This window comes from Silurus meridionalis, chromosome 24 (genome assembly GCF_014805685.1).
Source record: "Silurus meridionalis isolate SWU-2019-XX chromosome 24, ASM1480568v1, whole genome shotgun sequence".
NCBI lineage: Eukaryota > Metazoa > Chordata > Actinopteri > Siluriformes > Siluridae > Silurus > Silurus meridionalis.
Window position 1 is genome coordinate 4,053,070 of NC_060907.1, and position 14,627 is coordinate 4,067,696.

General features: G+C 40.3%; 1 protein-coding gene across 1 annotated transcript in view; it reads right to left on the reverse strand.

The window, feature by feature from the left end:
* The window catches only part of tsc2 (TSC complex subunit 2), a 32,054-nt gene that overhangs the window by 2,653 nt on the left and 14,774 nt on the right, over positions 1–14,627 (reverse strand). The window contains 12 exon segments of the mRNA XM_046837925.1: positions 147–286; positions 456–648; positions 745–831; positions 1,512–1,590; positions 2,755–3,234; positions 3,236–3,312; positions 3,716–3,864; positions 8,213–8,422; positions 10,845–11,087; positions 12,715–12,827; positions 12,918–13,073; positions 13,151–13,312. Coding sequence (XP_046693881.1) covers positions 147–286; positions 456–648; positions 745–831; positions 1,512–1,590; positions 2,755–3,234; positions 3,236–3,312; positions 3,716–3,864; positions 8,213–8,422; positions 10,845–11,087; positions 12,715–12,827; positions 12,918–13,073; positions 13,151–13,312 — 2,089 coding nt within the window.

A 14,627-nucleotide genomic window follows, 5' to 3' on the forward strand; every position in this document is an offset into this window, starting at 1 on the left:
AAATAAATAAAAAAAAAGCGTGATCATTTAATAGATAAAATCCTGCACTTATTGGAAAATAATCAGAGCAGAGATTTCATACATACTGTGATTATATCAGTAGTAAAGTGTGTGTGTGTGTGTGTGTGTGTGTGTGTGTGTCTCACTTTGATGGTGCCGAGTTTGTACTCCTCGCCCGAGTTGTTATAAACCACCACCACGAAGTCGTTCCCGATGTGACGTTTCTTGTTGCAGCAGCTTTTATCGCTCTCTCGGTTGGGCATCAGAGTGGCGATGTGGAAAATAGCTGGAGGAGAGGAAACACCACACACACACACACACACACACACCATTATAGATAATCGCATCTAATACACCAGTGTTGCGCTGGAGGAAACACGGGGAACAGGAGATTCATTTCTCACACACACACACACACACACACACACACACACACACACACACACACTCCTAACCCTGCATGATGTCATCGTGCCAGCAGTAGGTGAACTCTCCATCATCAGCATAGCGGCCGTGGTCCAGTCCCCCCAGGAAGATCTGGTCCGGATCGCAGTCCTTCAGGTGGATGAGCTTCCCGAGACCGGTCAGAAAACGAGCGTAACGATTGGAACCGTACTCGTTCGACAGGATCGCCACCTCGTTATTCGCCTACGATGGAAACGACGGAAATTTCCCATGACCACTTGCAAGCTCGGGTTGAAAACCCTGTATTTGTGCTAGCATATGATGGGTTCATGATGTTACCTGTCCGGGCCCCACAAACACCACGCCTATCTTATGAGTGTCGTATGGCGGCATCTGATCCAGCACTTTAACCGCTCGGTCGATCACCTGCACAGGAGACAAACCATTATTAACCCCTCACACGTACATATCAGGGGTGACCACAAATAGCGGAAGATGCCACACTTCGATACCAAAAGCCTTAATCTGATTTGCCCTTTAATCTCGCAGTTCTGATCTTCTCGAGACAGGTGTTATAAAAACGGTGTCTAATGGACCGTACCATTTTGGCGACACGGGTGTGCGCAATGTCCGATTTCATGTAGCACTTAACGCTATTAGAATAATAAAAGAAAATGTGAAAAATTACGTTTAAAAAAAAAAAAGTCTCATTTATCGAAAAGTTCTAACATCAACATCAAGTAAAAAATAAAAATAAAAATGTCGTTGCATTCAGTGGCCTAAGCGGTTTTCATTTACTTCAATTAATGACCGAATTGTTTTTGTTGTTTGCTTTGAGTTTATAAAGTTTATTTTTAAATAGAGAAAATCATTAATGAATATTAATGAACACAAAACAATCATAATTGCGCCCCACCTGTCATGTCTTTATTCACCACTAGAGGGGCGCTAACTACACTTTGAGAACCACTGGTTTTACGAACGTTTATTGTATCACTTTTAATTTCAATATAAATTTGATATCTATCTGTCTGTCTGTCTGTCTGTCTGTCTGTCTGTCTGTCTGTCTGGAGTTCTAAAAGAAGGTCGATGCAGTGTGAACTTACCTCAGATTTGGGCAGGAGCAAAGGTTTGTTGGCTTCATTGCCAAAAAAAGGCGAATGGTAGAGCTGGAGAAAAACAAAACTGGGGAAAAAAGGAAAAAAAAAAAAAAAAAAAGAGACAGAAAATGGGAGAGGTTTAGATATCATTCACATCATCGCCATGACGATCCAGCACTCATCCACATCCTCTCACTGGGTCCAAAATCAACATTTTGAAGCGACCAAAACTTCCCGACATCCGTTCCCGAAAAGATTTACGTTTATACCAGTAATATATTGTATATTATAAACAAACAAAGAAATACATTGTGAAAAGCTGGTTTTATTTTCAATTGTGTCAAAATATTAAAATAATAACGCAAGACTTTTCTTTGCATTAAAATCTTCCACCTTATCAAAAGGTCACTGTGAGGAAGGAATTCATCAAAAACAAAAAAAGTACAAATTAATCGTCTCAAAGAAATAAAAAAAAATCTTCTGAATTTTACAAAATAATACAAAAGTATTCAGGCTATTTATCAGACGAAACCTTTAACAAATTTACATTTTGATTACATTTTTATAAATTCCAATTTAAGCAGTGCAATGAGATGAAAATTGATTGTAGCTTATTGTACAGACAAATTTACGGCAGTATAAATATTCAGCGATCTCTAGGCTTTAGTTAAATCCAGTTCAGTTCAGACACATGCTCGAATAAAGAACAGAGTGGAAAATTATTTCCGGGTAAAAAAAATTAATGAAGTTAAAATAATGCCAAAAAAAAGAAGAAAAGATTTGGTGTATTGTTGCGACAATTTACAACAATTCATGATGAAACTAAAGCGTCTGTTACCACATGAAGTTGAATAAATATTCTTATATAATGCCAAAAGACCCCGACTCTTTTTTCTTCATCCAGGTATGTTTGCTGACGGGTCACAAATAAATCTAGCTTCTCGTTCTAGCTTCTGTCTTTGTACTGTATATGGTGTGATGTTGCTGTTGGTGTGTACCAAATCTTTTTTAAATTGAATAAAAAAAGTACAACCTTTGAAAATATTTGTTCAACAGAAGTAAATAAAAAAATTATTTGAAAAAAATTAACTGCTGTTTTTTGGTGCCAAAAATTCCAGTTTGTTTCCAATTTGCTCAGTGAAAAATAGAAAATCTTAAGAACGCATCAAAATTTTGCGTACACTGAAAACTCTATTCTGAATTTGATCTAACCGCATTTAATCAAACACAAAGCCATGCCACGTCTTACCTTGGACTCAAGCCGGAACTCTTCTCAGCATTAGACACGCCTCCTCGGTTGTGGTAGGAGTCACGGTCAGACTTCCTTTCCCTCCGTGACGAGGGAGCAGAAACGGAGATGGTGTGCCCTCGAGGTCTGTGCCCACTAGGTGACAGGGATCCTGGTTGGGTGCTCGGGAATTCCAGCTTCATCCTGGAGGCTGAGGAAGATGTAGATATACTGGTGGCCAAGCTCTGAGGTCCTGCTGATCCGACACTCTCTACTTCTAGGGTTTCTCTCTCAGCTGAAGCCTGAGCTGGAACGCTCTTCCCCTCGGCAGGGCTCCTAGACCTGGGCAGATCTACTGCACCAGCCATGGAACCCGTGGCTCTAGCAAAGGCCTCAGGCAGGGTCTGGAGCTCTGGGGAGGAGCTGGATTTGTTTAAAGTCTGCGAGTGAGAGAAGGGCAAGTCTGAATCTGGAGCTCCAGGAGTGGAGAAGGTCAAGGGGCTGGTCGATTGGGATGCCTCCTTCGCTCACCTCCTCGAGGGTCGACTTGTCGTCATCCTGGCTGGACGTGGAGGAGGACTAAGGAAACATTATGAGGAATAAGAAAAGCCTCATTATCATCAACTCGAGCAGGGTCTGGGCTGAATTTACACTAAAGTTCCTAAATATATTTTTTAGAGGTCAACTGATTTTTTAGTCCCACTTTCTCTGTAAACCTGTAGACCCTTCCCACCCTTTGAAGACCACACCCACTTACTTTTTGGACCCACAAACTTTCTCTGCAGACCCCACCCATGATCTCTGTAGACCCCACACCCTTATTATATGGACTTCACCCACTTGTTTTTGGGACCCCACAAACCTTCTTTGCAGACACCACCCACTTTCTCTGGTTACCCCACCCAATTTCTCTGTAGACCACCCCCTCTATTTTCTGTAGACCACTTGCCTTTTTAACCCAACTCACGTCACGCTCACTCACCCTGCTCAGCACAGCACTGGAAGGCTTGAACATATCAGCGCTTAAGAAAATAGGCTCTGAGGACGGAGGCTCCAGTTCCATCTGAGGGGACTCGGGGTCCGAGTCTCGTGCCTTGCCCCGCCCACCATCTTCCAACACGACGACAGAGTCTGTAAAGGAGGGAGGATTTAAAATTGTAAAAAATACAACATTTTTGAAGAAATAAGAAACTTCATATGTCAAACCAAATGACAGGACTCTCAAGTGGACAAACACTGGTGCTGTACAAACAAACAAGTGTCATACGTTTCCTTGACAGCACACAATGACTTTTGTGTAGTATCCGACATTTGGAGCGAAACGAGAGATTAGATCAACGTGTTGACCAAAGAAAATCACACACACATACACAGTAGATCACGCCGGGTCAGAGGTGAGCAACCAGCAACCTATTTTCTCTTTGCAAAACATGCTTTTCAAACATATATACGAGGTGGTATTAAAAAGTTGAGATTTTTGTGTCCAGCAGATGGCAGCACAAGGCTGCACGCACAGTCAGAGGGAGCACCCATCTTCATAAGTTAGTGTGCCAAAAGACATCGTGTACATCAGGAGCCTTCTTTTCTGAGTTCTGAGTTTCTCACCAGAAACACCATCTCTCTTCCGCACCCACCCTACTTGCGGACCCCAGCTCGCAGATTTGACACCGTTGCAGAGTTTCGGAGCGAATCGCAGAAGGTGCTTGACACTTTTGGAAAAGTAGACTTTCCAGGACATGTTCCAGAAGTGCCAGGGACGCTGGTGGCGCTGTACTGCTGTGCAAGGGGACTGTATTGAAGATGATAGTGTGGAAACGTAGATAAATAAAGTACTTTGTAAACAGAGCGAGTCTTCAAACTTTTTGATACCACCTCGTATGCAGACTCCACAATTTATTTATTCTTATTATTAATTTTTGATATCCCATGCGACAAGCAGCAGACGTCGAGGCCAGACCTTGATTCATTTCGGTTTTGATTTTGAACTAGACAGAAATTTGATCTAAAGGTCTATGGAGAAATCAGCAGAGAAAGTCTGAGGATGTGCCTCAGACAAGCAGCTTGTTCGTACTTCCTCCACTGATTTCTCCACAGACCTTTATAATTCAGATCGATTTTACATTTACACTGCAATTTGGACATAAATCTTTTTTTAATTGGCCACATCTATAGAGACGGATAGAGATCCAATTAACGAGGTCTGAGCTCGAGTATTTGCTCTTTCAAGTCAAGTTCTCCGACAACTGTGATGAAATGTTGGGTAAAAAGAAGGCGGGGCAATCAGGACCCGATCCCAGGGGTGTTTCTCAATACAAGTTCTTGTTGGTTCCTGTCTACACGTACCTTACAGTTCCGGGTCTGAGAAAACGTGAGAGTTGAAAATTGGTGCTTTTGGTTTATCTCGTCTTGAATCAACCAGGAAGTGAAGCATGAAGCATCATGTTTCTGGGACTTATTTTTCTAGATTATGATTATTGTTCTTATTTTTTACAGAAGTCCTAATAGACATGTCTTTTTTTTCTTGTGATCAGTACTCAATTTTTCTGTGCATCAGAAAAGCATCAATGATAATAACCAAAACCATTTGTGGCAGCAGGCAAATGGTTTTGGTTATCATCATGGTTACGGTTATAAATATAGAGACAAATTAAGTACTGATCACGAGGAAAATGTTTGTCATGTCAAGATCGCGTGAAAACAAGAAAGAAAAGTCTTTATATTGGAGAATTTTTTAAATTTTTGTTCTCAATGCTTGTGCCATTTTTCTTTGACATTTTATTAAATTTCTATTATTCTAAAGAATAGTTTTTGTCAATGTATGAAATTCTGACCACTAGTCTACCATCAGAAAAAAAAAACCCTGGCTTATCTTTTTTTTTTTTTTTTAACCAGGAGAAAGTGTTTCAACTCCAACCGGAATTCGAGAAGCTGAAACCATCCCTTGAGGAACATTTTATTAAGAATATAACAAAACCATGGTACGCTATTTGGACAAAACTTTGTGGGCACCTGACGATAAGATTGCTATGTGCTTCATTTGGAGCTTTCCATTCCACATTTAGTTTCCATTTGCTCTTATAATAAGCTCCATTCTTCTGAGAAGATGCCCCACTAGATTTTTGTGGAGATTCTTTCAGCCACAAGGGTGTTGGTAAAGTCAGGTACTAATGGAGGTGATGTGAGGAGGCCTGGGGGTGCAGTCAGCATGAAACACTCATCCCAAAGGTGTTCAATTGGGTTGGAGCTCTATAGCAAGAGATCTTCCTATTTTCCAACCCATGTAAAGCAAATTTTAATAGAGCTCACTTTGGGCATTGCTGGAACAGATCTTGGATCTCCTAGTTGGAGGGACCCAAGGGCATTGTATACAGCCGTGTATTGTGTACCCCAGGTCTCCTCAACTACATCAGTACCTGCATTTCATTATACCCTTGTGGCACAAATATCCATAAGCATCCTGCAAAATCTAGTGGAACATCTTCCCAGAAGAGTGGAGGAAAATATAAGAGCAAATTGTTACTAAATGTGGAATGTGAGGCAATATAGTGTGCGTATATATGTATGTATGTATGTATGTATGTATATATATTTAAAAATCTAAACCAGTTTTTCCGGGTTGCGTTATACCATACGAGAACTGCCTCTAGAGGCGAATCCCTGATGCCACGTGACGTCTTTTTATATGTTTATTTGCAATGCACGTGTTTTTATTTATTTGGAGTATTACTTTTTGCTTTTTGTTGACCTCAATGTTCTTTTTTTCTGGTATTGAGAAACAGCCAATCTCCTGATTGCGTTTTTCGGTCTATTTGGTTAGTTGGAAACTCATTCCGATTTATCTTTTTTGTTGTTGTACCCCTTGAAGTGACGGTTTCTCATTCTGAAGTGTTAATATATATATAAAAATAAAAATAGTAAACAAATCAATAAACACCACTCATAATGAAGTAACAGGTAAAATATACCTGCCCAGGATATACTCCTATGTAACCTGCCTGGGTGATCGGAGGAGCAGAGAAAGCAGACAGAGTCCACTGCAGCAAGACATCCAACAAGAACAAGTCAACAAAAATTAATTCAGGCTGCAGCAAAAACTTGGGGAAAGAAATTACATAGAAATGACGGCACAAAACAAACGAGGAGGACACCGAGAGAAACGAATACGGTGGCGTGACAGGCGAGGGCAAGTGACCTTAAATACACCCGCCTACGGTTTTCACTGTGGAAATGTCAAGCGCTTCGAATATGAAAATGTCCTGCGACACCCTCAGCAGGAGTGAACACCTCCACCATCGTATACATGGCGGCGAAGTATTCACTGATACACGGTATGGCCAATAGTAATGGGGCACCTGACATTTACACCCATGTGTGGTTCTTTTCCCAAACTATTAGCACAAAGGAGGCACACAATTGTATCAGACGACTTTGGATGCAGTAGCTGGAAATTTTCCCGTCGCTTGAACTAAACCTGTTCCATCATGGTGATGCCCAAAGCCAGCTCCATCAAGAAATGCTTTAGATGGGTTGGAAGATCTCCTGCTATAGAGCTCCAACCCTACTGAACACCTTTGAGATTTCACACTGACTGCACTCCAGGCCTCCTTACCTATATCATTACCCAAGTGGCTCAATAAATCTTCAAAAATCTCCACAAAATCCAGAACATCTTCCCACAAGAATGGAGGTTCATATTGGAGCAAATGGAGACGAAATGTTGGGATGCTCAAAAACTAGCATATATAGAAATCTTATGGTCAGGTGTCCACAAACTTTTGGCCATATATGCATTACATATTTTTTATTACAATTTCAATATGTATTTTAAGGTTTGTTGGGTTTCTTGACATGAAAAAAATCTCAAAAATAAATAAAATATTATAATGCAAGTTTGTGACACTGAAAACTTTTCTTGTGTTTTATTGATGTTTCTTATTTTATGACGAAATTTTAAACAGATTTGTAATACATTTTATAAAAAGAAAAAAAAAATTCTATTATAGCTTTTTTATTTTAAAACTATATATTTTTTTTGAAAGCTCAGTAGGTAAAATAATCAACCTATGATCAGAGTTTAAATCCCAGCATCACCAAATTGGGCCCTTGAGAAAGGCCCTCAACCCTCTACTGCACAGTTAAAAGCATAATTGCGATAACTGTCACAAAAAAATGCTGTAAATATAAATAAATTGAGCTTCAAAAATAAATTAATTTTAATTGTCCCTTTTATTCAGTTTGTAAATAATTAAAACTCATTTTATAATTGTATTAATGATTTTCCCAGATTCTATTCTATCTAGTAAAGCTCTAAATAACATCAACAAATTTAAATACTAATAAATTAATTTGGACTAGAAACCTATTTACAAATATTTGACTTCTGTTTGTAATGTTTTGTACACTTTTTACAGTTCTTTATGTTTTGGTTACTGTTTAAAACCCTGGTGGTGAGAAAGCTGTGTATGATTTGCACCCTCACCTGTGTTTGAGCGCTGGATAAGACTGGGTTTGTTAAGACGTGGAGGGGCATCGGAAGGGACAGAGGAGGTCGAAGGGGCGTCTGTCTGGGGTTCTCTTACTCCATCCATAGCCATTAGAACACTGGAAAGCTCCTGAAGGGGCATGTTTCCCAGCTCGGAGGAGAACGGACTTGGCGGGTTTTCCAGACACATTAGCCAGCTGGTGTTTCCTGGACACACACACACACACACACACACACACACACACAGTCAGTCATCTCATATTCATTTGTGCAAATGCTGATTTTATGCATCATATTATATTTATGCATTCTATGACTGCTGTAGAAGTATTCATTATTAAAAAGGTACCAATAAAGAGCCTGCACCTTTTGATTGAAGCAGGTATAGCAGATCATAAATGCCCAAACATTCACTCAGAAAATGTGGTGCGAGACTTTTTTAGTGAAAGTCAACAGTAGTAGGTTATAAAATGTAAACACCAAAAAAAAAAAAGATGAAATCTTTAAACATTACTAAAGCAAAATGAGCAACCAAACACAAAAAAATCATGCTTTTCCAATCAACTCTTGGATTCTGGGTAGAAAAGGTCAGGTTTAAAGCAACAGTTTACAAAACAAAACAATGAACAAAAGGGTTCACGGTTCGGTACGTACCTTGGTTTGTTTAGTAATAGAAGAAACATACTTGTGGGAAATCCCGATAATTTTTTTTCGCACGCAAAAAGAACTTCATTCGGTACACGTGTACACCGAACCGAAAGCCCTGTACCGAAAATTCCGGTACAAATACGTTTATTCCTTAATCTTACAGCAAATGTTAATTAGTCTAAATGTGTTTGCTACCCAAATCCTGCTAATTCAAGTCTCTAACATGAGGTTGGACATCTAAACCTCGCTGGATGCTTTAGATGTCACATCTAATTTCAAAGTATGTCCAACAGCTTAACTGGTCCTTATTAAGGCTCATTAAGACGCCCCTACGGCTAACAGACGCCTCTCTTTTCTTTCTTTTTTTTTTATGACAGCAATGCTTTGGGTGTGCAATTAAATACATCATGTCATATAATTGGCTGCTAACCACATTTAATCACCCGACACTGGCGAATAAGATCAATGATCTAGAAGAAGCCCCTGCTGTCTCATATTAGTGCATTTTCTTAAGAGTTCGTATCTTATCAATTCTGACATTTCTGAACTCCTCTTCCCCCAATGGCCACTTTATATCTCCAACTGTCAGCTTCTCACATCTAGATATATCCAAACCATCAAGTCAAAAATATCCAGGGAACATGTTCTCCATTTGATTAGTCTAAGATTTGGGTCATACTGGCTTGATTCCTGACCAGCATGTTCCTTGTTGTGGGATTTGTACTCAAGACTTAATCCAGGTCTCTGTACTGCGGGATAAATCTGGTACTTCAAAATCCCACTACAGATAAATGTTTGCCTGCTTGATCTGAGACTTTTTGTCTGTACATGGGGTTTGGTGTGGTACTTGTTTACTCTGTACCTGGGGTTTGGTGTGGTACTTGTTTACTCTGTACCTGGGGTTTGGTGTGGTACTTGTGTAGTACTGCACCTTTTGATTGATAGATCTGGAACTTAAATATCTGTGCTGGGGGTTTGATCTGAAACTTGTTACACTGGGGTTTGATATGGGCAATTATGTGCAATAATAATAGTAATAATAGTTACATGTGCAGCATCTTGTATAACCGTCATTGTAGTCTGACGTGTTCTGTCATCTGGTTCACTACTGCTACACATTTCATTTCACTAAATTTATTTCACTGTAATCTCTAATTTAACTATGAACAACCCAACAATTTCCCTATGTGATTAATAAAGTACTCAGATTCTGATTGACTTGCTTTTCTGGACTGGGGGCTTGATCTGGAACTTTTCTGACAGCATTACGGGTTTGTTCTGTGACTTGCTTCTAGATTTCGCGCTTGGAACTAAAGTAACAGGTCTGGTGTGAACACGTAAAAGTAGAAAGTAAAATAAATAAATGTAATGAGTGAAAGTGAAAAGGTGCCTAAATATATCGTGAAGTAAAATACTGCTACCAGAACAGTCTAATTAAGTACAGTAACAGCGTATTTGTACTTCATTACTCCTGGTCATGAGTCTTGGTCTGGTGATGTTTTTCACCGACTTCACTTAACAAGTCAGGAGAAACCGAGTGCTGTGAATTGACTCTGCATACACAGCTGTTAGTCACATGATAACACTGACTCATACTGAGAGAGACAATACTGTAGAGATGCTCAGTCATAGGGTCACACACAGAAACGCACACTCATACAAGCAACCACACACACACACACACGTTTGAAATTGCAGAATGATCCGAAACGACAAAGAAAATCGTATGCGAGAGAAATAATAAAAGTGAGAAACTCATTGAGAAACTGCAGTGTGTGTGTGTGTGTGTGTGTGTGTGTGTGTGTGTGTGTGTGTGTGTGTGTGTGTGTGTTCTTGTGTTCAAATTCTTGGATGCAAAGACAAAAAAAATAAATGGGTCTGTTGATCTCATACTGAAAAAAGTGCATACAAATCAGCCTTATAATTAAAAAAATATTAAATAAATAAATGTAAATAAGTCCCCCCCCCCACCCCCACACACCTGATGGTCGGCGTATAAAGATCTGAGCCCAGCCCTGCGTGAGCATGGGGATGAACTCGGCCAGGCCGCTCTTGTCTCTTAGGGGCGGAGCAGCGTGCGATGAGGAAGAGGAGGAGCACTGCGGGAGCTCGTCGTCCCCCCGGGGGCAGTTCAGACCCTCCAGGGGGGAGCCGAATTCCCCCTCAGACGGAGAAACCAGGGGACTGAGACTCTGCACCGCTCCTGCACGAAGGGCATGACCGCCTGAGAGAAAGAGAGAGAGAGGGAGAGAGAGAAATAAAGAGGAAGTGTTGGTTCACGACACACAAAACCCTACATGGCATCTCTCTCAGCTAACTGGGGAAAAAACTGTCCATACTGCAATAGCATCTGGAATTATACAGTGTGTATATATATATATATATATATATATATATGGACATAAAGAAATCTGAAGGGGAAAATTCTGTTCTACTGACATAACGTTTGCCCCGGAGAAGATCTTACCAGGTGGTCTAGGTGACATTTGGCTTTTAGGTCACATCCTGTCCCAAGAAAGGGTGTGCAAAGCTTTTATCACTTTGAATTTACAAGTGTTTACGATGGTTTGGGTATTTAAGGAAATTTAGCGAAACAGTCTGGGAAGCATTCGATAGTCAGAACTTCCCACACAGTCCCTGTGTGTCTCTCTTATCAGGTATAGTGAACAATTCTTTAGTAAACTGCATTGATAAATTATTTAGTTTTATGCTGATCATGTTATGTAACTTTTTCGATTATTTGTTTTAAATGTAACATTTGTTTATTGATTATTGCCTGGCAAATAAATGTCAAATTCTTGATTAACTCAAAAAATTTCCTGAAATCATTTGTATCTAGTTGATTATGTAGTCTGGCGTTACCGCAAATCTGTGATCAGGATAGTACAAACTGAAGGCTCATGAACAGATGGAGCGTAGAGCACAATGTCTGAGACCTTCTGATTTCTGACTATCTCTGACTTTAGCAAGTTATAACTAAGTGACTAAATACAGTACTCTTTATGAATGAGCAAGCATTGAGAGGTCTACTTAAAGAATATTAGTTTACCGTTATATCCTCTGACTAAGATTCAGACTGGCCAATGTGCCTCCGTGAGCAGGTATAGTTAGCTGAGCACAAGGTTCTAAGCGACTCCAGAATGAATGATTAATTGAAAAGACGGAATGTTTAGAATAATCTACTAAAGAAGTAGTACAACCAATAAGGTGATCAGCTTGAATTTGAGATATTCAAGTTAAATCTTTATTAGAAATTGGAGTCAGATTACAGGTTAAAATTAGATTAATGTAACAAAGTGCAATCTATTTGAGTAATCTTTACAGCCGCTAGAAGGACTAACACACAGAAAACCTTCACCCACACCAGTGGATTCAGTCATTGGGCCATTGGGTGGGAACTTTACATGCTGAATCGTGATTGAATTCCACTATCTTTTCATTTCATTAGAATGTCCCTCTTTCACAGGCAGCACACTTGTGGTGCTTGGACCCCGCAGATCGCTCTTCAAGCTGTAACCTTAGTTGTTCATTTGTAACAATCGGAGATGACGAGATTAAAGTCGTAGCGATAGGAGAAAAAGGTTACGAGAATAAAGTCGAAATTACGCTGAAATACACACAGAGCACGCAGATGTAACCATCTGAACACTGATGATGCGCCAAAAGATTTTTCTTATTGCTAAATCCCAACCTAAAGCACGATTTTCCAGAATTCTGCGATCCTTCTCAAAATATTACCACTTCAATCTCATATTACTGTGACTCTTAAAATTTTGTACTTTATTCTCGTTATTCCGACGATAGTAATTTTTTATTGTCTCTCTGTGTGTGTGTGTGTGTGTGTGTGTTACCAGACATCGAGCGGACTCTGATGCGTGTAGCTCGACTCAGCTGTTGACTGGACTGAGACTCCAGCTTGGCGGGCGCTTCCTTCGTTTGTCTAGTGTGTAGAGTCGGGTCTGACCTGCAGGGTGCGTCACACACACACAGAAGGAAGTTTACACACTGTGTGTGTGTGTGAGTAAGTGAATAAGTAAGTGAGTGTGTGTATTACCTGGTCATCTCTCCTCCACCTGGTCTCTCAGACGTGTCGAGGCCCAGTAATGTCTGGGTGCGAGAGCCACTGCTGGTTGTTATGGTAACCAGCTTGTTACCCACCAGCCAGGTCATGCTGGGGCCACCAGCCAATAGGAACTCAGCTATGGGAGACCTGCAGACACATCATGAGACAATAAGAGACACCGGAGCCATTATTACACCCATCTGTGCGCACACGCACACACACACCTCTTGGGCAAGGCGGAGAAGTTAGAGAAGACATAACGGGCCATCATGTCCAGGCAGGTCTCCGTGAGCTCCAGGTGAACGGTCTTCAGCGCGTCGTCCGCCTGCATCACCGAGTTCTCGTCTGCGGAGCCCAGGCTGCATGTTGTAGTGGACGTCTGCATCCTACAGACACACACCCACACGTGCTCAGAAGGTTCAACAGTAAAAAAAAAAAAAAAAAAAAAAAATACAAAAATGTTTAAATCTGGAAACACTTTCACACGAAGTCCTGCCCAAATGTATATAAACTGTTCCCTGATTTCAGATGGAAACAAGGCGAATGAATAGTGCAGCTAGAATACGATTCTCCACATGATCCGAGTCACACACTATCAATTACCAAAAGTTTGTGGACACCTGACCATAAGATCACCATGTGCTTCTTTTTGAACATCCCAATCCACATGTAGTCCTCATGTGCTCTTGAGCCTCCACTCTTCTGGGAAGATGTTCCAGCTGATTTTTTAGTACAGTCACATACTGATTTTGGGGGGAGGTTCCTGGAGTGCACATCTCCATCCTATGAAAAGCATATCTTCATGGAGCTGGCTTTGTGCACCATGTGATGCTGGAACAGGTTTTGGGTCTCCTAGTTGAAGTGAAAGGAGAATTTCATGCTCCAGCATCCAGAGACGTCCCATATAATCGTGTGCCTCAAATTTTGGGGTAAATGTTTACAGAAAGAAGCACATCTGGGTGGAAAAGTCAGTTGTCCTAATACTTTTGGTCAGACAGTGTGTGTGTGTGTCACATGATCTTCAAAACCTCACACACACACACACACACTATATCCACGTATAAATTGATGATGCATCACAAATAGACACTGGTACTAAAGCTGGGATTTGGTCTGCAGGTTTTTATTAACCAGAGTTACGAGAGATTTTTTGTTGTTGTTCGTTTATGTTTAAACAGAGTCATAAAGCACACGACACTTGTACCAAAATTATTGGCACCCTCTGGCTTTATAAAAAAAAAAACAGGATGGCTTATTCAGCTTAACTGCTCTATTAAATAAAAATAATCTTAGAGGTTATATTTTGTGAAATATATATATACACACAAACACACACACACACACACACACACGGTAAATATATACATATAATGACATGGACATAAAATCCTCAAAACCAAAGTTACATCTAGTGGAAGCTTCTGAAATTCAACCTGATGCTTCAACTAAACCAGAGTCCCAAATCCCAGCTTTCCTTTATTAATGATCAAAGTAAATCACACACACAGAGAGAACAGAGAGAGAGAGAGAGAGAGAGAGAGAGAGAGCGATTGTGCCTCTTGTATATGTTTGAATATTGTTTGTAGAAAGAGGAGGCAGTGTGATCACTGTGCCCAACACACACACACACACCTCCCAAAAATGATTATTTTATACATGGGTACAATTATGAAGTGGTTATTAAAAATATATCAGTTTTAA